Source organism: Chiloscyllium plagiosum, unplaced genomic scaffold, assembly GCF_037043375.1.
Source record: "Chiloscyllium plagiosum isolate Xiang-an unplaced genomic scaffold, Cpla_swu_hap1 HiC_scaffold_5, whole genome shotgun sequence".
Taxonomy (NCBI): domain Eukaryota; kingdom Metazoa; phylum Chordata; class Chondrichthyes; order Orectolobiformes; family Hemiscylliidae; genus Chiloscyllium; species Chiloscyllium plagiosum.
Genome location: NW_028270143.1, coordinates 125703752 through 125729288, shown reverse-complemented (window position 1 = coordinate 125729288; position 25537 = coordinate 125703752). Strand labels below are relative to the sequence as shown.

General features: G+C 48.7%; 1 protein-coding gene across 1 annotated transcript in view; it reads left to right on the top strand.

Annotated features, from left to right (window-relative positions):
- The window catches only part of gars1 (glycyl-tRNA synthetase 1), an 84483-nt gene that overhangs the window by 3436 nt on the left and 55510 nt on the right, over positions 1 to 25537 (top strand). Inside the window, exons 2-11 of the mRNA XM_087987634.1 lie at positions 5123 to 5224; positions 7624 to 7726; positions 8929 to 9070; positions 11047 to 11135; positions 11895 to 11971; positions 12689 to 12834; positions 16052 to 16201; positions 19116 to 19278; positions 19684 to 19848; positions 20693 to 20798. Coding sequence (XP_087843760.1) covers positions 5123 to 5224; positions 7624 to 7726; positions 8929 to 9070; positions 11047 to 11135; positions 11895 to 11971; positions 12689 to 12834; positions 16052 to 16201; positions 19116 to 19278; positions 19684 to 19848; positions 20693 to 20798 — 1243 coding nt within the window. The remainder of the gene's footprint in view (positions 1 to 5122; positions 5225 to 7623; positions 7727 to 8928; positions 9071 to 11046; positions 11136 to 11894; positions 11972 to 12688; positions 12835 to 16051; positions 16202 to 19115; positions 19279 to 19683; positions 19849 to 20692; positions 20799 to 25537) is intronic.

The following is a 25537-nucleotide window of genomic DNA, read 5'->3' as shown; positions in this document are numbered from 1 at the left end:
CTGAGCAAGAATCTATATATCTCAGTCTTAAATATACACAAGGACTCCGCCTCCATAGCCCTCTGTGGCAAGTTCCAAAGACTCTCAAGCCTCAGTGAAGAAATTCCTCCTCATCTCAGTCTTAAAGTGGTGTCCCTTTGTTCTGAGGTGATACCCTTTAGCCCTAGACTCCCATGAGGGAAGTCATGATGTAGAGGTGCTGGTGTTAGACTGGGGTGTTTAAAAAAACACAACACCAGGTTATAGTCCAACAGGTTTATTTGGAAGCACTAGCTTTCGGAGTGCTGCTCCTTCATCATGTGGTTGTCAAATCAGAGATGGAAGTTCTTTTTCAGGTTGGCAATGTGTAACCACTATGACTCCACTGGGGTCCGTGCTGGATCACAACTGTTTACAACACACATTAATGACTTGGACAATAGAAGTAAATCTACTACAACCACATTTACAAAAGCATACAAATAGGTGAAAAAGCGAGATGGATATTAACAGTTTAGAGTATACTGATAGATTATGTGAGTGGGCAAAAGTTGGCAAATGGACTATAATGTGGGAAAATGTGAAGTTTGTTTTAAAGTGAGAACAAAAGAACAGAATATTGTTCTAATGGAGAGAAAGTGCAGAAAGCTGCAACACAAAGGCACTTGGGGGTGCACTGTAACACCATGTCTCTGTGCTCCCAGTTAGGATGCACTGTAACACCATGTCTCTGTGCTCCCAGTTAGGATGCACTGTAACATTATGTCTCTGTGCTCCCAGTTAGGATGCACTGTAACATCATGTCTCTGTGCTCCCAGTTAGGATGCACTGTAACACCATGTCTCTGTGCTCCCAGTTAGGATGCACTGTAACACCATGTCTCTGTGCTCCCAGTTAGGATGCACTGTAACATCATGTCTCTGTGCTCCCAGTTAGGATGCACTGTAACACCATGTCTCTGTGCTGCCAATTAGGATGCACTGTAACATCATGTCTCTGTGCTCCCAATTAGGATGCACTGTAACATCATGTCTCTGTGCTCCCAGTGAGGATGCACGGTAACATCATGTCTCTGTGCTCCCAGTTAGGATGCACTGTAACCTCATGTCTCTGTGCTCCCAGTTAGGATGCACTGTAACCTCATGTCTCTGTGCTCCCAGTTAGGATGCACTGTAACATCATGTCTCTGTGCTCCCAGTTAGGATGCACTGTAACATCATGTCTCTGTGCTCCCAGTTAGGATGCACTGCAACCTCATGTCTCTGTGCTCCCAGTTAGGATGCACTGCAACCTCATGTCTCTGTGCTCCCAATTAGGATGCACGGTAACATCATTTCTCTGTGCTCCCAGTCATGATGCACTGTAACACCATGTCTCTGTGCTCCCAGTTAGGATGCACTGCAACCTCATGTCTCTGTGCTCCCAGTTAGGATGCACTGTAACCTCATGTCTCTGTGCTGCAATTAGGATGCACTGTAACATCATGTCTCTGTGCTCCCAGTTAGGATGCACTGTAACATCATGTCTCTGTGCTCCCAGTTAGGATGCACTGTAACATCATGTCTCTGTGCTCCCAGTTAGGATGCACTGTAACATCATATCTCTGTGCTACCAGTTAGGATGCACTGTAACCTCATGTCTCTGTGCTCCCAGTTAGGATGCACTGTAACCTCATGTCTCTGTGCTCTCAGTCATAATACAATGTAACATTATGTCTCTGTGCTCCCAGTTAGGATGCACTGTAACATCATGTCTCTGTGCTCCTAGTTATGATGCACTGTAACCTCATGTCTCTGTGCTCCCAGTTAGGATGCACTGTAACCTCATGTCTCTGTGCTCCCAGTTAGGATGCACTGTAACATCATATCTCTGTGCTCCCAGTTAGGATGCACTGTAACATCATGTCTCTGTGCTCCCAGTTAGGATGCACTGTAACCTCATGTCTCTGTGCTCCCAGTTAGGATGCACTGTAACATTATGTCTCTGTGCTCCCAGTTCGGATACACTGTAACATCATATCTCTGTGCTCCCAGTTAGGATGCACTGTAACATCATGTCTCTGTGCTCCCAGTTAGGATGCACTGTAACATCATATCTCTGTGCTCCCAGTTAGGATGCGCTGTAACATCATGTCTCTGTGCTCCCAGTTAGGATGCTCTGTAACCTCATGTCTCTGTGCTCTCAGTCATAATGCAATGTAACATTATGTCTCTATGCTCCCAGTTAGGATGCACAGTAACATCATGTCTCTGTGCTCCCAGTTAGGATGCACTGTAACATCATGTCTCTGTGCTCCCAGTTGGGATGCACTGTAACCTCATGTCTCTGTGCTCCCAGTTGGGATATACTGTGGTATTAAGTCCTTTCTGTTAAGTATTTACAATGTACTGGTATGGTATGCTGTTATGGTGTGCTGAAGGATATTCATCTGTGTTCACCATTTGGATATTAAACACTCTGAACAACAGCCTTGCCTGTAGGTCACTGGTACATACCTGCACTGTATCAGGTATAAAAAGAAACTTGAAGGAAATTCATGTGATGTCTACTTTGTGCATGTGCCCTTGAAGCTCCTTGTCCCACCCTTCTGTCCAATTGTTCTCGTTTTCTATCTGTGCCTTGTGTACTTTAGACCTTGAGAATGACCTGCCCATTTCTTGTGTACCTGATGGCTGAATGTATGCGAGGAGCTGTGGTTTAAACCAAGACCTGTCTAATCTTTTGGGTGTATGTAACAGGTTGATTGCACAGCACAGAAGCGCAGGAGAGTTCTCCTTGTTCCTGGCCAGGATTTAATCCTTAACAGCCATTGCTAAAGCGCTTTATTTTATTGATCTTATTTCATTCTGCTATCTGTGGGAGCTTGCAATGTTCAAATTGACTGTTAAATTTTCTGCATTGCGACATATCAGAAATGAAAGTATTGAATTTAGCTGTCAAAACCTTTGGAATAGCCTGAGGCTGTAAAGGGTGCTGCAAAAATGCAGCTGCCTTTTCTATGGACAAAAACAGGCAGGTTTCCTGGATGCAGTAAAAATACAGCTTTTTGAAAATTCAGTCATGGGATGGAGTTATCATTGCCTAGGCCAGCATTTATTGCCCATACCTAATTACCCAGTGGGCAGTAAAGAGCCAACCACATTGCTGTGGGTCTGGAGTCACATGAGGCCAGACTGGGAAGGATGGCAGCTTTCTTCCCTGAAGGGCATTAATGAATCAGATGAATTTTTCTGACATTTGATAACAGGTATCGCGATCATCGTTAGATCCTTAACTCCATGTTTTTATTATATTCACATTCCATCATCTCCTGTGGTGGGATTGATCTCTGGTCGCCAGAGTATTGCCTGGATCACTGGATTAAGTCTGGCAATAATCCCACTCTGCCATCGCCCTCTTGTCTTACTGTTACAGGGCTTCACACTGCTGGAGAGAATAATTCATGATGTCATCTGATTCATATCATAGATTGGGCTCAGCAGTGACACAGGCCATTCAGCCCATTATATAGGTGCTGGTCTTCTGAAGGGGCAGTTAACCTACTGCTACTGACCTGCCTTCTCCCCAAAGACTTGTTAAGGAATGTTTCCTAACATAATTTAATTCTCATTGGATGCTTCAATTGACTCTGCCTCCATTGCACACTCAGTGCACTCTAGATCCTCATCACAACTCCCAGTGCTTCCAAACTTTGTATCATCATGTGTTTGGAAATTGTGTCAAGGCACAAGGGTCGAAGTCATTACATATTTATCATAAATAACAAGGGTCCGAACATTGGCTCCTGGATAGCTCCATTACAAATCTTCCTTCAGCCTGGAAAAACATCCATTCATTGTACTCTGGTTTCTGTTACTCAATCAATTTCTTATTCATTTTGTTATTGTCCTTTTTATTCCAAGAGCTCAGACTTTCTGAAATGTCTGTTGTGGGGTATTGTATCCAGTGTCTTCTGGAAATCTCTCTGCAGCACATCCTCAGGATTGACCTCATCAACCCTCTCTGTTCAAATGCCAATAAATTAATTAAGTATGGGTTGTTTTAACTTTATGCTGGAATTTCTCGATCAATCCAAATTTATCCAAATGACTGTTGGTTTTTGTCCCAGTTATTGTTTCTAAACCTTTTCCTCTAACAGAATTTAAAATGACTACCCTATACTTGCTGGGTTTATCTTTACATTTTATTTAAAACAAGGTGGGTAACATTTGCAGTTCTCCAATCCTTTGGCACCACCCTGAATCGAAAGATGAATGCATAGTTATGGCAGTGTCTCTGGGTTACTTAGTGTCACTTCTCTTGGTTACGTCTTATCTGGTCCTGGTATCTTATAAACTTTTAAGTGCAGGCATCCTATCCAATACCTCCTCTCTTTCTATTTTAAATCTTTCAAGTGTTTAAACCATCTCCTCTGTCTCTATGCCCTGGGCAGCATTTTCTTGCTTGGTAAAGGCAGATGCGATGTATTCGTTCAATACCACTCTGTGCTTTGATCCCTCGCTCCTCCTGCAAATCTTTGCTATTTATCTGTGCCACCTCCATATATATCCCCTTGACCTCAACTCTCCCCTGGTATATTGTTCGAAGTCTAGTTTGTACCTTGTCTTTTCTCAGAACCGAGCCATACAATAAAATGATCATTGTTCCCTTACTGATCTCCTTGGTCCATTTCATTCCCTCACTGTTGCTGGGTCAAAATCCCAGAACTCCCTAACTACAGCAATTCAAGAAGGCCCTCATTCAGGAGAATTCGGGATGGGCAATGAATGAATTTAAACAGATAGATTGAAAGAAACAGTGGAGCTGTTTCTGAGGTATTTGCAATTTTCAGTGTCAGCTGTCTGTATAAAGTGATAATGTGGAGGTGACGGTGTTGGACTGGACTGGAGTGGATAAGGTCAGAGGAAGTCACGTGACACCAGGTTATAAACCAGCAGGTCTATTTGAAATCACAAGGTTTTGGAGCGCTGCCCTCACTTCACCTGACGAAGGAACAATGCTCCGAAAGCTTGTGATTTCAAATAAACCTGGTGCCGTGTGACTTTTAACTTTGTATAAAGTGACATCATTTCTCTAGTTGTGTTGCTGAAATCGACACTGGTCTGACATGTTTTTTCACTCACTCTCTGTTGTTCCTTTCCAGGGTGAACTTGTTCGGAAACTTAAAGCAGAGAATTTTCCACAGGTGGATGTCGATAAAGCTGTGGCCGAGCTTAAAGCTCGGAAAAGGATCCTGGAGGCTAAGGTACAAACTACGATCTCTCCAGAACTAGAGGGCATGGGTTTTGGGTGAGAGGGGAAAGATATAAAAGAGACCTAAGGGGCAACTTTTTCACATACAGGGTAGTATGTGTATGAAATGAGCTGCCAGAGGAAGTAGTGGAGGCTGGTACAATTGCAACATCTAAAAGGCATTTGGATGAGTATATGAATAGGAAGGGTTTAGTGGGAAATGGGCCAAGTGCTGGCAGGTGGGACCAGAATGGGTTGGGATATCTGGTCGGCATGGACGGGTTGGACCGAAGGCTCTGTTTCCGTCCTGTACATCTCTATGACTCTCTGACTCATTGGCCACAAATCGTTCTGTTCTTACCTTTCCAGCAACAGCCAGAAGAAATTTTGCAATGAATCTTTCCCATCATGCTGTCCTTCACTCTCTTGTATCTTATCTAATTGCAACTTTGGTAACTTCATCTGAACAAACTGTGTTGGGCTCCACTTGCATACTGATGCCATCTAGCCCTGTCTCTCCATCCCAACTCTTGATCTCTTCTTTGCCTCTGCTGTATCTCCATTCTATCTCTGTCTCTTCCCGTCCTGAATAAGAAAGAAGAGCAGGAGTAGGCCATTTGGCCCATTGAAACTGCTACACCATTCAGTAATCTGACTGTGACAGTAATTCCACTTTCCTGTCTGTCCCCATAACCCCGACTCCCTCATGGATCAGAAATCAGCCTTGAGCATTTTCAATGACCCAGTCTCCATTATTGTTGGGGAGGAGAATTCAAAAGATCTATGACCCTCTGAGAAAAGAAATTGTTCCTTATCTGCATCTTAAGTGGGACACCCTTCAAGCTGTGCTGTTTAATTCTAGATTTCCTCACGGGGAAACATCCTCTCATCTATCCTGAGAAGCGCCCTCAAAATTTATGTTTCAATAAGATTACTTCTCGTTCTTCTGAACTCCGATGAGTAATCACACATCCTGCTCAGTTTTTCCTCATAAGGCAAAAAATTTTTATCTCTGGAGTCAGCTTCGTAAAGTTTCTCTGAACTGCCTCCAACGTAAGTATTAAAATGGAGACCAATGCTTTAGATGGATGAATTGCAGGCACATGGTGGCTCAGTGGTTAGCACTGCTGCCTCACAGGGACCCGGGTTCAATTCCAGCCTCGGGCGACTGTCTGTGTGGAGTTTGCACATTCTCCCCGTGCGTTTCCTTTGGGTGCTCTGGTTTTCTCCCACAATCCAGAGATGTGCAGGTTAGGTGAATTGGTTATGTCTGATTGTAAAAACAATGACTGCAGATGCTGGAAACCAGATTCTGGATTAGTGGTGCTGGAAGAGCACAGCAATTCAGGCAGCATCCGAGGACAGGCAAAATCGACGTTTCGGGCAAAAGCCCTTCATCAGAAGGGCTTTTGCCCGAAACGTCGATTTTGCCTGTCCTTGGATGCTGCCTGAATTGCTGTGCTCTTCCAGCACCACTAATCCAGAACCTATGTCTGATTGTCCATAGTGCGAGGTGCATTAGTCAGAGGGAAATGGGTCTGGGTGGGTTATTCTCTGGAGGGTCAGTGTGGACTTGTTGGGCCAAAGGGCCTGTTTCCACACTGTAGGGAATCTAATCTAATCTAAAAATTAAATATTGGGAAAAAAAAGCAACTATCTTCCATCTCCACTATAAATTCCATTTCCACTTGTACACTGTTCCTTGGCCACTATCTCCGTCTGACCAGCAACATCTGTCTTTGGTGGCGAGATCTAATCCTGAATCAAGCTACTGATAGAGCAAATATTCAATCAGCAAAGCCACCTACATCCACCTTGACAACATTGTGTCCTCACTACTACCTCAGCTCCTCTGTGCTTCTGTCATTTCCCTACTCGGTTATAGACCTTGCGCTCCCTGTAACTTCAGCTCGTCTAAAACTCCTCACTCTAAATCTCATTCGCCCATCATATCACTTCGTGTTCACTGACCTACATTGTCTCCCAGTTGAACAGTGGCTTAGAATTTTAGAATTTTGGTCAGAATGTGCAAACCCTCCAGAGCCTTGCTTGCCCTCTCTCCTTAATCTCCTTCAACTCTCAGATCTCTGTATTCTTCCAGTTCTGGCCTTGTGCGTCTTCCACTTTATTCTCCTCGACAGTGGTAGTTATAACTTTAGGCCCATGCATCATAAGCTGTGGAGTTCCTTTCCAAAATCTCTGCATCTCTATTCTCCTTCGAGAAACTGAATCCTGTGTCATTGATGGAACCTTTTGTCACCTATTAACTCCATTGACTTTGGTTTTGTCTTAGAGCCTGTGTACATGTCTGAGTGTTTCACCCTGCATGAGTCCAAGAGAAACATATTGCAATCTCAGGAATTGTATTGCTTCACGTAGAAATCATTTTGCTGTGTATCCTTCTCCCCACAGGAGCTGGCTCTGCAGCCAAAGGATGACATAGTTGACCGAACAAAAATGGAGGATACCCTAAAGAGGAGGTTTTTCTATGATCAAGCTTTTGCGATATATGGAGGTAGGAAGAGGACCAGTCCCTGAATATGTAGTCATTTGTATTAAAGTATATAATTAGTAGAGAGTCAGACACCAGCTGATGTATAAGGTCTGCCTCTGCCTATGGTGACGAGAGATGCCCCTCTTCCATCACCAGTTTGCTGCCACACAGTTGCCTGGGGAATAAAATTCTCTCTAGGGCAGCAGACACATTGGAACACCACCACTTGCAAGTTTCCCTCCACGCCTCCCCATTATCCTGACTTGGAGCAATAACTCTATTCCTTTGTTACTGCTGGGTCAACTCCTGGAACTCCCTCTCTAAGAGCATTGTGGGTGTCCTATTTCCCAAAGGCTGCAGCTCCACCACCTTCTCAAAGGCACTGACAACCCATGAACAGAGAAGAAGTGATTGAGGAAGGCAAGGAAATATGTAGAAGTGAAGCAGCAATTTAGTTGAGTACAGTTCTGCTTTAATGTTGCAAGTCACAAAGTTGGTTGGTATCAGAATTGTGTCTGCTTGTTACCTATCCGCAGCAGCTTTGGCTGTATGAAGAGATTGATGAAGGAGTACCGGCTTCCTTTCTTAGAGGGGTAACAATGGACCAGTTTGATTCATCCTTTTAGCTACCTCTTTGGTCCTGACCCAGGCTTTAACAAATGAGCTTTTAATATTTCAATTTCAACATGACACAGTGGAATCGAAGTTGGGGAGTACTGGTAGCTGATTCTAAAAAATAATATCCTGGGGTGCAGGCATCTTTGGCAGGCTTGTCTTTTTTTCCCCCCATGTCCCTAATTGCCTTGATATAATGGAGCAGGTTGCCTTTGAAGGGGAGTTGAGACTCAATCATACTGTGGGTCATTTTCCTTCTTTTATGAAGGATGCGACTGAACACGTTTTGTTTTTAACAGGAGCTTGAAACAACTTTACGACTTTTATTGAGACTCTAGCTCCAGACATTTTGAAGAATGGAATTAAAATTCCCAAATTTTTGCTGTAGAGATTGAACTTCCATTCTCTGGATTATTAATGCAAGACTCTGGTCCAGTAATGTGATCACTAAACAGCTGTATTTGTCCAGTGATTGTACCCATTGAGGGGGCTGAGATAGGAGCAGTCTGTGAGAGCCCCAATTAGGCAGATGATGAATGAAAACGGTGTGGGTGAGGGGTGAATTTGCATCCTGTATGTATGTAAGGTCTCATTGTACTTTGGAACAGGTGTGAGTGGCCTGTATGACTTTGGCCCTGTCGGCTGTGCTCTGAAGAACAACATCCTGCAGATCTGGCGGCAGCATTTCATCCAGGAGGAGCAGATTCTGGAGATTGACTGCACGATGCTGACTCCTGAACCTGTCCTGAAGTAAGTAGAATTATGCAATGACTGCAACACAGAAAGGAGACCATCCAATCTGTTGGGTCAGTGCTGGATCTCCGTAAAGGCACCTCAGATAGTCCCACACTCTGTCTTTTCCCCTCACCTTTGCAAATTTTTCATCTTCCGATCATAATCCAATTCCTTTTTGAAAACCGTGGTCAAAGGTGCTTCCAACCACACACTTGGGCAGTGCATTCCAGATCTTAACCGTTTGGTCTGTGAAAATGTTTTATCTCATGTCACCATTGCTTTGTTGGTCCATCATTTTAAATCTGAGGCATCTGGTTCTCTGTACTAACACCAATGGGAACAATATCTCCCCATCTGCTCTGTCCAGACCTCATATGATTTTGAGCACTTGAATTCTCTTCTCAATCTTCTGCTCTTCAATGTCATTAATGATTGGAGAACAAAAGGGATGATGCTGTAAAGAAAGAGGGAGTGATAATGGAACAACATGAGAAACCAGCTCGGACCAGAGGAGCTGTAGGTGACAACTTGTAACACTAACATTATCACTACACTGCCATATCCCCTTAAGTTAATGTCATGGCATGAATAATCCAGAGATCCAATCTAATTTTCTGAGGAGGCAGGTTCAACTCCTACTTAGGGAGCTGAGGGTGTTCTAATTCAGTTAATCCAAATGAAAATGAGCAGCTTGTATTCATATGCAGCACAATCTGGGTAATATTCTTAAGGCAAGGACCATCTCAAACAAGAAATACTCTAAACATTTCCCCATGATGTTCAATGGCATTGTCATCATTGAATATCCCACTTTACCTGCCAGATCCTCTTTCAGTGATACACCAAGCTGATGTGGAAATGTATTGTTGTTCCTTCAGTGTCACTGGATCAGAATCCTGAACCTCCCTATCAGCATTATGGTCATATGAACTGCAGCAGTTCAAGGAGGCAGCTCATCATCATCATCTTAAGGGCAATTAGGGATGGGCAATAAACACTGCTGGTTTAGCCAGCAGCTTCCACATCCTGTGAATGATTTTTTTTAGAAACCTCTAGAATTTGAGAACTAATCTCACAAATGGTGACTGTGAGACAATCATCAGTTGTGATAAAAACACATTTGGTTCATTAATGCCCTTACCTGGTCTAGGCTTAACATGTGACTCGACCGGACAATGTGGTTGACTCTTAACTGCCCTCTGAGATGGGGTGAGAAAGCCATTCCACTCAACAATGGAGTAACAAATGCTGGCCTGGCCGGCATCATCAATATCCCATCAAAGAATGAAAAAAAATCTACAAGCCTTCGTGTTGTCCTTGAGGACCCATGTCAAGGGCTTGCTGATCCACTCTGGGGGACTGGGTAGATGTACTCTGAGCCAACCACACACTCGGTCCTTGTTGTCAGTATCTGGATGAGAAATGGGCATCATCTTCCTTCTCTGAAGCTACAGTGGGTGTTGATGGCATGACGTTTTGGATTCAACTCAACAATTAGTGAGCAGCCAAAGACAGTGAAGATATTATCTTAAAATAATCTTTCTCCCTGAATAATTTCTCAGATGGTCTAGCTGACAAAGCAGTTGAATAATATTATCTCCGTTGTGGAGATCAACCTCTGAGAATTGGAGTTTGATCTTAGGGACTGTTCTCAGATGGTTAAAACTTTGTTTGGGTTTTCTTGTGTGCTTCTGTGCTTCTCCCCAGTGCTGTTTCCGCAGAGCTCCCTACCTCCAATTGACAATCTCTGCCTCAGTTTTAGACAGTTCTGTGCTCAACCAGTTAATATCTGAATGACCCAGATAGTGAGTGGGAGGTATTTCGGACTTGTTTTATTTAATTAGATTCTTTTGTTGGCATTGACAGAGTTAGCAGAGGGTTGCCTTTAGCCCACTGCTGTCGAGAGGACGGTTTCATTGTGAGGCTGGGAAGATCAGTCAATTTTGTGACCTGAGCTTTCTGCTGCTGAGCTTTGGTGATCTATGTTGCAGAACATCTGGACATGTGGATAAGTTTGCTGACTACATGGTGAAGGACGTGAAGAATGGGGAATGTTTCCGTGCTGATCATCTGTTGAAAGGTAACAGTTTCCATTTGGACTGAGGGCTGGTAATTCATTGAACGCTCTGTACGGTTGGGGAACTGACCCACCTTACCATGTGTTAAAGTGCATTTTCCCTGCGAGGTTTTTTAATCTACCTGTTCAGGGACATAAGGACACAAATCTGGAGCAGGTGGGACTTGAACCTGGGTCTTCTGGCTCAGAGGCAAGGTCATTATCACTGTACCGCAAGAGCCTATTTGATGCCCTGGATGACTGCTGACAGTCAGTAACATTTTTGCCGATTCAGTTCATTTTGACCCTGAATGATACAGACCAGAAGGAGGCCATTTGGTCCATCTTGTCTATACTGATTTCTGGCTAAAGCAGTATAGTCTTTCCCGTGCCTTCTCCGTTCATCTTAACGTCACCTTGCCCCAGCAGTCAGTGATTTTCTGTCTCCCTGAAGTGTCTGCCTCTACTTGTCCTCCCAAAGACTCAATCTTATCCTCTTCTCCATTTCTCACCCTCACCACCACCACCACCAACCACATCCATCTCCCCCCAAAGGAGAAGCCATTGTGTACTGGTACCTTGCTGTATGATGAACAGACTCTCTGAATGCATTGTGCTGTTGATGTACCATTGAGAGAAGACGTGGAAATTATTTGTATCACTCATTGGCAGCAGGTTTCTGTGCAATGGCGCTAGCCTGTCAGGTCTTGATGCATCAAAACTAAGCCACGTGACATTACCTCCACCAGTTTGGCAATCTTGAATCGTTTTCCATTTTTATAGCTCACCTGCAGAAATTGATGTCCGATAAGAAGTGCTCAGCAGAGAAGAAAGCCGAGATGGAAAATGTCATCACTCAGGTATGAGAATCTGTTTCACTTGTCTGTTTTAGCCCATCTACCCCTTGTTTTCTCACAAAGGGGGTTGTCCATTCCTGTTCATCCAAGTCTACTGATATGCAATGAGTAAGAACTAAAAGAACTCCAGGTACTGTAAATCAGGAACAAAAACAGAAGTTGCCAGAAAAACTCAGCAGCGTCTGTGAAGAAAGATCAGAATGTTTCGGGTCCAGTGACCCTTCCTCAGAACACTGTGCACTGAGTGCTGTGTTTCCATGATCAGCTTGATCATTGCAGTTGGTATTGAAGTGTTACTTTCATGCGTTTCCTTTGTTTCTCCCATTCTGCCTTTGGTTTTCCTCCATATATTTGTTTTGAGGGTTGCGCTTTCACTGGGGTGCAGTTCACCATGTGCTGTTGATTTATTGAACACCAGAGCATTGATGGAAGAGAAACAGGGTGGTCTTCCCTTGCCATAGGAACAGGAGGAGGCATTCAGCCTGTTTGGAACTGTAGTGCCTTTCAGCTAGATAATGCCCAGTCTGTGATTTCATATCCCTTAATGCCCTTGCCCAACAAAAAGACATTGATTTCCCATTGTCACCGCTTCTACAGCTTCTAGGTAGCAGTGATTTTCGGATTCTCGCTATTTTCTGCAGGTTCTGGCCAAGATTACTGTACCACCCAAATAAGCATCGTAAAGAAACAATAATCAAATTTGTTTCTTTTTCTCATTAGCTGGATAATTACAGCCAACAGGAATTAACGGATCTCTTTGTGAAATATAACGTCAAGTCTCCAGTCACGGGGAACGATTTGTCTCCACCTATCTCCTTCAATCTGATGTTCCAGACATCCATTGGACCAGGAGGGAACATGCCAGGGTAAGAAGAGATGAATAGTATTTAAGGGGAGGCTAGACTAGCACATTGGGGAGAATGTTGAATCGAGGGTTACATTGAGGGATATCGATCAGGAAGAGGCTTGAAAGAAGCATAAGTACGAACATGGAATGGTTGCCACATATCCTTTAGAATCCTCTGTTGTATATTAACCACTGTGTACAGTATTTTCCAACATACTACCCACAGTGTACAATGTAAGGACTGAACATTCCTGTACAATACCCATAACAGTGTAAGGGCTGTACACACTAATATGTTCATTATAAAGACTCAACAATTGTAAGGACCGTACATTCAAATATACCCACTCTACACAGTGTAAGGTCGGTATTTGTCAATATAATATTCAATGTACAGTTTGATTGTATAGCTGCTGTACATAGTATACACCTCTACATAGTGTAAGGACTGTATACCCATATACAGTATAAGGACTATATCGTCAGTGTATTGTGTAAGAACTGTACATCCTCAATGTGTAGTCTAACAACTGTATCCTTTAGAGTCATAGTCATAGAGTCATATAGAATGAAAATAGACCCTTGGTTCGACTTGTCCATGCCAACTAAGTTTCCCAAACTTAACTAGCCCCACTTGCCTACGTTTGGCCCATATCTGTCTGAACCTTTCCTATTCCTGTATCTGTCCAAATGTATTTTCAATGTTGTAACTGTACCTGCCTCTACCACTACCTCTGGCTGTTCATCATGTGAAAATGTTGCCCCTCAGGTCCCTTTTAAATCTTTCTCCTGTCATCTTAAAAATATCCACCATAGTTTTGACCACCACCACCACTACCATGCACAAGGGTAAAGACAATAGATAATAGACAATAGGTGCAGGAGTAGGCCATTCTGCCCTTCGAGCCTGCACCGCCATTCAATATGATTATGGCTGATCATCCTTAATCAGTATCCTGTTCCTGCCTTATCTCCATAACCCTTGATTCCACAATCCTTGAGAGCTCTATCCAACTCATTCTTAAATGAATCCAGAGACTGGGCCTCCACTGCCCTCTGGGGCAGAGCATTCCACACAGCCACTACTCTCTGTGTGAAGAAGTTTCTCCTCATCTCTGTCTTAAATGGTCTACCCCGTATTTTTAATCTGTGTCCTCTGGTTCAGGACTCACCCATCAGCGGAAACATGTTTCCTGCCTCCAGAGTGTCCAATCCTTTAATAATCTTGTATGTCTCAATCATATCCCCTCTCAGTCTTCTAAACTCAAGGGTATACAAGCCCAGTCCTCCAGTCTTTCAGTGTAAGGTAGTCCCGCCATTCCAGGAATTGACCTCGTGAACCTACGCTGCACTCCCTCAATAGCCAGAATGTCTTTCCTCAAATTTGGAGACCAGAACTGCACACAGTACTCCAGGTGTAGTCTCACCAGGGCCCTGTACAGACTCACCAGACCTTTGCTATTCATCTTGTCTATGCTTCTCATGATCTTATAAAGCTGTATTAAGCTCACCTCCTCAACCTCCTATCCTCCAGTGAAAAGATAAGTCCTAGCCTATCCAGCCTTTCCTTATAATTCAAACCCTCTAGTCCCAGTAACATCCTTATAAATGTTTTCAGAACTCTCTCCAATTCAATGACATCCTTCATATAGCAGGGTGACCAGAACTGTACACAGTACTCCAAACGTGGCCTCACCAACGACCTGTACAACCTCAACATGTCGTCCCAACTCACGTACTCGGTGGTTTGAGCAATAAAGGCAAGTTTGTTAAACACATTCTTAACCACCAATGATTTATACACCTGAACTCCAAGGTCTCTCTATTCAATGCACTTTCCAAGGTCCTACCATTAATTGTCCTGCCCTTGTTCATTTTACCAAAATGCAATACCTTGCATTTATTCAAACTAAACTCCATCTGCCACTTCTCAGCCCATTGATTCAATTGATTAAGATCCCTTTGTAATCTTAGGTAACCTGCTTCACTGTCGACTATATGACCAATTTTGGTGTCATCTGTAATGTCTCCTAAAACCTCATCCAAAACATTTGCATAAATGACAAACAGCAGCGGACCCAGTACCAGTGCCTGCAGAGCACCACTGGTCACAGGCCTCCAGTCTGAAAAACAATCCTCCATTACCACCCTCTATCTCCTAGCTTCAAGCCAATTTTGTATCCAATTGACAATCTCTCCCTGAATCCCATGTGATCTAACTTTTCTGCATGGTGAATGGATTAGTACTTTGTTAAAGGCTTTACAAAGTCCATGTGAACAGTGTCTACCACTGTGCCCTCATCTATCTTTTTGGTTACATCCTCAAACTCAAGTTTGTGAGACATGATTTCCCACACACAAAACCAGGCTAACTATCCCTAATCCTTCCTTGCCTCTCCAAATGCATGCAAATCCTATTTCCCAGAATTTTCTCCAACAACATACCCACCACTGATTTCAGACTCTCAGGTCTGTAGTTCCCACGCTTCTCCTTACAGCCTTTCTTAAGTAAAAGCACAACATTAGCTACTTTCCAGTCCTCTGGCACCTCACCTGTGCCTGTGAATGATACAAATATCCCTGCTAGGGACCCCACAATTTCTTCTCTAACTTCCCACAATGTCCGGGATACACTCAATCAGGTCCCAGAGATTTATTCACCTTTGTTTTTTAAGACTTCCAGCACTTCCTGTTCTGTACTGTGGACTGTTTTCAAGACATTACTATTTATTTCCCAGTGTTCCCTAGCCTCCATGTCTTTCTCCATGTCTTTCTTTCTCTGTATGTAGCATTAAGGACTATGCACCCTGTAATGTAGTGTAAGAACTACACACCAATAGAACTGTAAGGACCGTACATTCCAACCAAATGCCCACTGTGCAGTATAAGGTCTAACCTATCGAGTGTACACTGTGTGTGGCCTGTATATCCCAATATAACTCCCACTACTTGAAGTGTTAGGACTGTATTCTACCCACTGCACACAATGTTAGAACGGAATGTTTGTATATAGTGCACACTGTGTACTGCATAAGAATTGTACAACCATCTACAGTCTCTTGGAGATGATTAATTGTTATATTAAATGTATTCACATCCAAATATTGAAACAGAAGCTGGAGAGGGGTGAGGTAGGAACATTTCAGCCAATCTGTCTGCATGGTTCAACGCAGATTCATTTGGTGGAGTTGTCATGTAGAGACTGATTTTAAACTGTCCCAGCTTTTTATTTTCAGGTACCTCAGACCAGAAACAGCCCAGGGAATCTTCCTGAACTTTAAACGGCTGCTGGAGTTTAACCAGGGAAAGCTTCCCTTTGCTGCTGCACAGATAGGAAATTCATTTCGGAATGAGATTTCTCCACGATCAGGGCTCATCCGTGTCAGGTAAGAGCTTCGTCTCTAGTTCTTGTCATTGTTTTGCTAGCTAATTCTCTTCTCGTGCTGTCTCTTGCTTATTCTCTCTCTCTCTCACTCACTCTCTCACACACATCTGTTATTTCATTGGGATTTGAGTTAAGTGTTTGATTCTAGTCTGGGTTGTTCGGTAGCTTGGGGCAGCTATCGCCGTCATCGAGCGACACAGTTTTTATTTATCTTTCCTCCCTTTATGTTACTCCTCAAGAGTTGTTGTCATCTCAGTGAAAGGACAAGCTTAGAAACATCAGAGTATGCCAGTACTGAGCCTACGCCAGACTGCGATAGACAACCCTGCTCTGATATAAAAACTGATTAGATTGAGGCTTTTTGGATTTTGAAAGGAATCGATTGCTAATTGCATGAATTAAGTTGAAGTATGTTCAGGTGGACGGTGTTCATTAGATGATTACTTATCGAGAGACATTTGAGATGGCCGTAAATAATTGAGTGAGCAGCTGTATATTGTAAGGTTCCACTTGATTAAAAAAAGCCCAAAAACTGAGTGAAGATTGACTTTTGATCTCTTTGTGCACCAACTATCAGTAATCTAACATTGATTTGTGTTGGATACAGCGAGGCAATGGCCTAATGGTATTTATTGTTAATCCAGCACCACAGATGGTGGATTTTGAATTCAAAAAAATCTGGCAGAGTATAATGATGATTGTTGGAAACATGGAATGTGGTTCACTTGTGTCCTTTAGGGAAGGAAACTGCCATCCTTACCTGGTCTGGCCTACACGTGACTCCAAACCCACAGCAATGGGGTTGACTCTCAACTGCTCTCTGGCCAATTAGGGATGGGCAATAAATGCTGATCTAGCTAGTGCCACCCTCATCCTTTTTAAAAAAGGGAATTGTGTGCTCGGGTCAAAGAGCCATAAGAGCCAGGCCGCATTCCAAAGGAGTTGGAAAGAACTTTCTGCAAAGTGAGGAGATCTGTTCGATTAAAAAAACTATTGTTATTCATTGAATTAACATGTTAGAGCCTCTTTAACTTGATCGATTATTTTTCTTGTCATAGTATGAAATAACATAGAGGCAAGGCAGATAGAGATAGAACGGAGGGGTTTATTTCTGACACATTAAAGTTGTCATATTTGCTGATAGATGGGAATGTAAGTCATGGCAGAGATCGAAGGGGATTTAGACAGACTAGGTGAAGGTGCAGGAACACGGCAGATGGAATATGTTGCGGATAAGTGTGAAGCTATATCCTTCAGGAGAAAGAAACACAAAGGTAACTGGTGAGAGCCTGGGAAGTGTTGCAATCCAAAGGGAGCTCAGGTGTTTCTGAGTCAGGTGCAGCAAGCAACGAAGAAGCTAAATGCTTTGTTGACCTTCAATGCAAGGGGATTTGAGTACAGAAGGAAAATGCCTTCTTACAGTTGAATAGAGCCTTAATGAGACCACATCTGGAATAGTGTGTCCAGTTGTGGTTTCCTTAACTAGGGAGGGATATACTTGCTATAGGGGGGGGTGTAACAGATCAATCCCTGGGATGGTGGGGTTGTCCTGTAAGGACAGAATGAGGAACCTGGATCTGTATTCTCCAGAGCATCAAAGAATGAGAGATAATTAAGTTAAAACTTAACATTCCTGGGAATGACAGGATGTTTTCTTTTGGTTGGGTGTCTAGAAGCAGGGGACATGATCTCAGGATAATGGGCAGGTCATTTCAGACTGAGGCTGTGGAGGAATTTCTTCAACTGAAGCTCTCAATGTGATGCAGCTGCGGAAGCTCAATCATTGAGCACATTCATGATCTAAATCAACCGATTCTGGGTGACTGATGGCATGAAGAGATATGTGGGAAGGCAGTGTCACTGGACTAGAGATATGCAAACTAATGTCCTGGAGACCTGGGTTAGAATCTGTGCTGCAGATGGTGTTATTAGAATGTAACGGAAGCAGATGAGGTAGTGGGTCAGCCATGATCTAACAATGGTGGGAGCAGGCTCAATGGGCTGATTGGCCTACCCCAGTCCCTATGATGGAGGTCAGATACTCACCATCTGTTACACTATTGAGCAGTGAAGCATGTTGATGGGGCTGAATGAACTCTGCATGTTCCTGTGGTCAGTCTGTGCTTACCTGTGAAAACCTGTGGTAACACAACTATCGGAACAATAGGCTGTTCATCCTTTCGATCACAGCATGACTTCTCCATGCCTTTATTCTGATCTTCCTGTGAAATGGTCTCTGCTTGATGATAGAAGACACTTATTGAATGGTCTTCCCAAAGAGCCCATTATCTAATTGAATGATGAAATAATCTCAAGGGGCTGAATGGCCCATGTCTGTTTCTGTGTCTTAGGGGAGCCAAACTGTTATGGTTACAACACCCCACCAAGCTCCAGTTGTGAAATTAACCTCGGAAACCTGGTGATTTGTCAGGTACCCCTGCTTTTCGTTTCTTTGTTCATGGAATGTGGTTGCCACTGGCTAGACCAGTGTTTATTGCCCGTCCCTAATTGCCCTTGAAGGTGCTGGTATGTTGCCTTCTTGAACTACTGCAGTCATTTGAGTGTAGGCACACGCACAGTGCTGTTCCAGAGGGAATTCCAATACTTTAACTCAGCAACACTAGGAACAGCGATTTATTTCCAAGTCAGGATAGTGAGTGGCACGGAGGGGAGTTGTGGGGGTGGTGTTCCCATGTATCTGCTGTCCTTGTCCTTCTAGATAGAAGTGGTCATGAGTTTGGAAGGTGCTGTGGAAGCAAATGCGTTAGGCTCATGAATGGTTTTGAGGGGAGGGAGGCTGTGATAGCCTGTCCAAGACTGAGCTACAGCACTTCATGAGCAGAGGAATAGATAGTACTGAGACAAAGGATGAGAAATTCTGTGTTGCGACTCTAACAATCCTTCTTGCTATTCAGAGAATTCACGATGGCAGAAATTGAGCATTTTGTGGATCCCAATGAGAAGACCCACCCTAAGTTTGAAGCTGTGGCAGATTTACAGATCCTGCTGTACTCCAGCCAAGCTCAGACTAGCGGGCAGTCAGCACGGACTATGCGACTCGGCGATGCTGTTGAACAGGTACCACTCTTGTCTGCATGAATGTGAAAGCAGGTCTGACTTACACCTGCTCTGTTCTGGTCTGGGTCCTGAAACAGGAACACTAGGTTATTGGTTGAGATTATCACCAGCCCTGAATCCAGCAGATTTGGAAAGGCGGAGAATGGTTTGGTTTCACTCACGTCAATTGATGGATTGGGAATTTGATCTTTTCCAGTCACGAGTTGATTGGTAGAATGGACAGAGGGAGCTGATAGATATGGTGGAACTGCTGAGAAACTGTCAGGGCAGCAGGGTGAAGATCTGGGAACATTGTACAGGTGTTGGGAAGAAGTGGGGTTTGTATTCCGGATTTATTGCACGGGGAAGCCCCTGGACTTGGTCACTCTGTCTCTCGCTCCCTGCTAATCTTGTCTCCTGTTGCAGCGCATCATCAATAACTCTGTGCTGGGTTACTTCATCGGACGGATTTACCTCTTCCTGCTGAAGGTGGGTGTGTCGGCTGGAAAGCTGCGTTTCCGGCAGCACATGGACAATGAGATGGCGCACTACGCCTGTGACTGCTGGGATGCTGAGGCCAAAACCTCTTACGTAAGTATAGCTTTCGTCAGTACCAACATCCCAGGGTGGGGGTGTGTGTGTGTGTGAGACGAAAGATGTTTTGTTCCATACTGCAGTCTGCATGAAAGAAATTCCCCATCACCGTATCACTCTGTGTCAGTGAAACAGTTTGGTTTGTTTTTATCTGGGCTGCTGTCTTCCACTGCAGGCTCAGCCTTTTTGCTGGCTGCATGGATCACAAATGCCTCAGTCAGTCAGGACAGCTGCTCTCCCCAACCTTGATATTAAACTAACATGGTGGAACCAAACGGGCTGAGGAGGGGTGAGCAGACCAGTCTATGACACTTCCTTCCCCACATTAACCCTCAGTGGTTTGAGAAGTACTGTAGCTTAGCCATGACCCCTCTGCATGGTGTTCCCCAGGGGAAGAGGTTGCTGAGCTAGGCCTGATCCACACGGGACCTGTCCTTTGTAACTTCAACCACGTTAACTGCAGTTAACTTTCCTCACATTCCCTTCTTCCCCAGTGAGCACAGAAACCACATGGTGATAGCAGTTCAATCTTACAAGACACACCAATAGTTTGAGTTTTGGGTAAATTACTCGAGTTAGTAAATGTGGTAAAATTCAGCTCCGTCATCGTCTGAGTGAATGGTTATACAGACCCTGACACACTCCTTCCCATCCCCATGACAGCTGGTGCTATGGGTCAAAACCATAATTTAATTGGGACTGCCAGGCAATTATAGTTAGAAACATTTGCTGCTGTAATTTTGTTTTTATTGGGTGACAATCCGTAGGAATGATTGGGTATTGTTTGCTTCTCCTTTGTGTGCACTCACTCTCATTCAATCTCCCCCCACTGTGTCTGCAGGGCTGGATCGAGATAGTTGGCTGTGCTGATCGATCCTGCTATGATCTCGCCTGTCATGCCAGAGCCACCAAAGTGCCTCTAGTGGCTGAAAAGGCTTTGAAGGAGCCTATATCCTTTGCACAGCAAGAAGCATTGCACACTATGTTCAGAGGAGTTAGATCACTGTGACTGGAACTCTCCGCACTAGTTTGAGAAAGACCGCAGAGACCCCTCTCTCTCTGACCCCCTCTCTCTCTGACCCCCTCTCTCTCTGACCCCCTCTCTCTCTGACCCCCTCTCTCTCTGACCCCCTCTCTCTCTGCCCCCTCTCTATCTGCCCCCCTCTTTATATGCCCCCTTCTCTCTCTGCCCCCCCCTCTCTCTGCCCCCCCCTCCCCTCCTCTTTATATGCCCCCTTCTCTCTCTGCCCCCCCCTCTCTCTGCCCCCCCTGTCCCCTCCCCCTCTCTCTATCTGTCCCCTCCCCCCCTCTCTATCTGTCCCCTCCCCCCTCTCTCTGTCCCGTCCCCCCCCTCTGTCCCCCCCCCCTCTGTGTCCCCCCCCTCTGTGTCCCCCCTCCGTCCCCCCCCTCCGTCCCCCCCCTCCGTCCCCCCCCTCTGTCCCCCCCCCCTCTGTCCCCCCCCCGTCCCCCCCCTCTGTCCCCCCCCTCTGTCCCCCCCCCTCTGTTCCCCCCCCCTCTGTCCCCCCCCCCTCTGTCTCCCCCCCCTCTGTCTCCCCCCCCTCTGTCTCCCCCCCCTCTGCCCCCCCCTCTGTCTCCCCCCCTCTGTCCCCCCCCCCTCTGTCCCCCCCCCTCTGTCCCCCCCCCCTCTGTCCCCCCCCTCTGTCCCCCCCCCTCTGTCCCCCCCCCTCTGTCCCCCCCCCTCTGTCCCCCCCCCCTCTGTCCCCCCCCCTCTGTCCCCCCCCCCTCTGTCTCGTCCCCCCCTCTGTCTCGTCCCCCCCTCTGTCTCGTCCCTCTGTCCCCCCCCCCCTCTGTCTCCCCCCCCCTCTGTCTCCCCCCCCTCTGTCTCCCCCCCTCTGCCCCCCCCTCTGCCCCCCCTCTGTCTCCCCCCCTCTGAAACCCCCCCTCTGTCCCCCCCCCCTCTGTCCCCCCCCCTCTGTCCCCCCCCCTCTGTCCCCCCCCCCTCTGTCCCCCCCCCCTCTGTCCCCCACCCTCTGTCCCCCCCCCGTCTCCCCCCCCCCGTCTCCCCCCCCTCTGTCTCCCCCCCCTCTGTCTCCCCCCCCTCTGTCTCGTCCCCCCCTCTGTCTCGTCCCCCCCCCTCTGTGTCCCCCCCCCCTCTGTGTCCCCCCCCCTGTCCCCCCCCCTCTGTCCCCCCCCCTCTGTGCCCCCCCCCTCTGTGTCCCCCCCCTCTGTGTCCCCCCCCTGTGTCCCCCCCCTCTGTGTCCCCCCCCTCTGTGTCCCCCCCCTCTGTGTCCCCCCCCTCTGTGTCCCCCCCCTCTGTGTCCCCCCCTCTGTGTCCCCCCCCCTCTGTGTCCCCCCCCCTCTGTGTCCCCCCCCTCTGTGTCCCCCCCCTCTGTGTCCCCCCCCCTCTGTGTCCCCCCCCTCTGTGTCCCCCCCCCTCTGTGTCCCCCCCCCTCTGTGTCCCCCCCCCTCTGTGTCCCCCCCCCCTCTGTGTCCCCCCCCCTCTGTGTCCCCCCCCCTCTGTGTCCCCCCCCCTCTGTGTCCCCCCCCCTCTGTGTCCCCCCCCTCTGTGTCCCCCCCCCTGTGTCCCCCCCCTTCCCCCTCCTCTGTCCCCCCCCTTCTGTCCCCCCCTTCTGTGCCCCCCCTGTAGCCCCCCCCCTGTTGCCCCCCCCCGTTCTCCCCCCCCTCTGTCCCCCCCCTGCCCCCCCCCCAGACCCCCCCCTCTGTCCCCCCCCGTCCCCCCCTTCTGTCCCTGCACTGTCCCCTCCCCCCCTCTCTGTCCCCTCCCCCCCTCTCTGTCCCCTCCCCCCTCTCTCTGTCCCCTCCCTCTGTCCCCTCCCCCCTCTCTCTGTCCCCTCCCCCCTCTCTCTGTCCCCTCCCCCCTCTCTCTGTCCCCTCCCCCCTCTCTCTGTCCCCTTCCCCCCTCTCTCTCTGTCCCCTTCCCCCCTCTCTCTCTGTCCCCTTCCCCCTCTCTCTCTGTCCCCTTCCCCCTCTTCTCTCTGTCCCCTCCCCCCCCTCTCTGTCCCCTCCCCCCCTCTCTCTGTCCCCTCCCCCCCTCTCTCTGTCCCCTCCCCCCCTCTCAGTCCCCTCCCCCCCTCTCAGTCCCCTCCCCCCCTCTCAGTCCCCTCCCCCCCTCTCAGTCCCCTCCCCCCCTCTCAGTCCCCTCCCCCCCTCTCTCAGTCCCCTCCCCCCCTCTCTCAGTCCCCTCCCCCCCTCTCTCAGTCCCCTCCCCCCCTCTCTCAGTCCCCTCCCCCCCTCTCTCAGTCCCCTCCCCCCCTCTCTCAGTCCCCTCCCCCCCTCTCTCAGTCCCCTCCCCCCCTCTCTCAGTCCCCTCGCCCCCTCTCTCTGTCCCCTCGCCCCCCTCTCTGTCCCCTCCCCCCCTCTCTCTGTCCCCTCCCCCCTCTCTCTGTCCCCTCCCCTCTCTCTGTCCCCTCCCCCTCTCTGTCCCCTCCCCCTCTCTATCTGTCCCCTCCCCCTCTCTATCTGTCCCCTCCCCCTCTCTATCTGTCCCCTCCCCCTCTCTATCTGTCCCCTCCCCCTCTCTATCTGTCCCCTCCCCCTCTCTATCTGTCCCCTCCCCCTCTCTATCTGTCCCCTCCCCCTCTCTATCTGTCCCCTCCCCCTCTCTATCTGTCCCCTCCCCCCCTCTCTCTGTCCCCTCCCCCCCTCTCTCTGTCCCCTCCCCCCCTCTCTCTGTCCCCTCCCCCCCTCTCTCTGTCCCCTCCCCCCCACTCTCTGTCCCCTCCCCCCTCTCTCTGTCCCCTCCCCCTCTCTCTGTCCCCTCCCCCCTCTCTCTGTCCCCTCCCCCCTCTCTCTGTCCCCTCCCCCCTCTCTCTGTCCCCTCCCCCCCTCTCTCTGTCCCCTCCCCCCCTCTCTCTGTCCTCTCCCCCCCTCTCTCTGTCCCCTCCCCCCCTCTCTCTGTCCCCTCCCCCCCCTCTCTGTACCCTCCCCCCCTCTCTCTGTCCCCTCCCCCCTCTCTCTGTCCCCTCCCCCCCTCTCTCTGTCCCCTCCCCCCTCTCTCTGTCCCCTCCCCCCTCTCTCTGTCCCCTCCCCCTCTCTCTGTCCCCTCCCCCCTCTCTCTGTCCCCTCCCCCTCTCTCTGTCCCCTCCCCCCTCTCTCTGTCCCCTCCCCCCTCTCTCTGTCCCCTCCCCCCTCTCTCTGTCCCCTCCCCCTCTCTCTGTCCCCTCCCCCCTCTCTCTGTCCCCTCCCCCCTCTCTCTGTCCCCTCCCCCCTCTCTCTGTCCCCTGTCCCCTCTCTCTGTCCCCTGTCCCCTCTCTCTGTCCCCTGTCCCCTCTCTCTGTCCCCTGTCCCCTCTCTCTGTCCCCTGTCCCCTCTCTCCTCTCTCTGTCCCCTCCCCCCTCTCTCTGTCCCCTCCCCCCGCTCTCTGTCCCCTCCCCCCTCTCTCTGTCCCCTCCCCCTCTCTCTGTCCCCTCCCCCTCTCTCTGTCCCCTTCCCCCTCTCTCTGTCCCCTTCCCCCTCTCTCTGTCCCCTCCCCCCCTCTTTTCCCTTCCCCCCTCTCTGTCCCTTCCCCCCTCTCTCTGTCCCCTCCCCCTCTCTCTGTCCCCTCCCCCTCTCTCTGTCCCCTCCCCTCTCTCTGTACCCTCCCCCCTCTCTCTGTCCCCTCCCCCCTCTCTCTGTCCCCTCCCCCTCTCTCTGTCCCCTCCCCCTCTCTCTGTCCCCCCCCCTCTCTCTGTCCCCTCCCCCTCTCTCTGTCCCCTCCCCCTCTCTCTGTCCCCTCCCCCCTCTCTCTGTCCCCTCCCCCCTCTCTCTGTCCCCTCCCCCTCTCTTTGTCCCCCCCCCTCTCTCTGTCCCCTCCCCCTCTCTTTGTCCCCCCCCCTCTCTCTGTCCCCTCCCCCCTCTCTCTGTCCCCTCCCCCTCTCTCTGTCCCCTCCCCCCTCTCTCTGTCCCCTCCCCCCTCTCTCTGTCCCCTCCCCCCTCTCTCTGTCCCCTCCCCCCTCTCTCTGTCCCCTCCCCCCTCTCTCTGTCCCCTCCCCCCTCTCTCTGTCCCCTGTCCCCTCTCTCTGTCCCCTGTCCCCTCTCTCTGTCCCCTGTCCCCTGTCCCCTCTCTCTGTCCCCTGTCCCCTCTCTCTGTCCCCTGTCCCCTCTCTCCTCTCTCTGTCCCCTCCCCCCTCTCTCTGTCCCCTCCCCCCTCTCTCTGTCCCCTCCCCCCTCTCTCTGTCCCCTCCCCCCTCTCTCTGTCCCCTCCCCCTCTCTCTGTCCCCTTCCCCCTCTCTCTGTCCCCTTCCCCCTCTCTCTGTCCCCTCCCCCCCTCTTTTCCCTTCCCCCCTCTCTGTCCCTTCCCCCCTCTCTCTGTCCCCTCCCCCTCTCTCTGTCCCCTCCCCCTCTCTCTGTCCCCTCCCCCTCTCTCTGTCCCCTCCCCCTCTCTCTGTCCCCTCCCCCTCTCTCTGTCCCCTCCCCTCTCTCTGTACCCTCCCCCCTCTGTACCCTCCCCCCTCTGTACCCTCCCCCCTCTCTCTGTCCCCTCCCCCCTCTCTCTGTCCCCTCCCCCCTCTCTCTGTCCCCTCCCCCCTCTCTCTGTCCCCTCCCCCTCTCTCTGTCCCCTCCCCCTCTCTTTGTCCCCTCCCCCTCTCTCTGTCCCCTCCCCCTCTCTCTGTCCCCTCCCCCTCTCTCTGTCCCCTCCCCCTCTCTCTGTCCCCTCCCCCCTCTCTGTCCCCTCCCCCTCTCTCTGTCCCCTCCCCCCTCTCTCTGTCCCCTCCCCCCTCTCTCT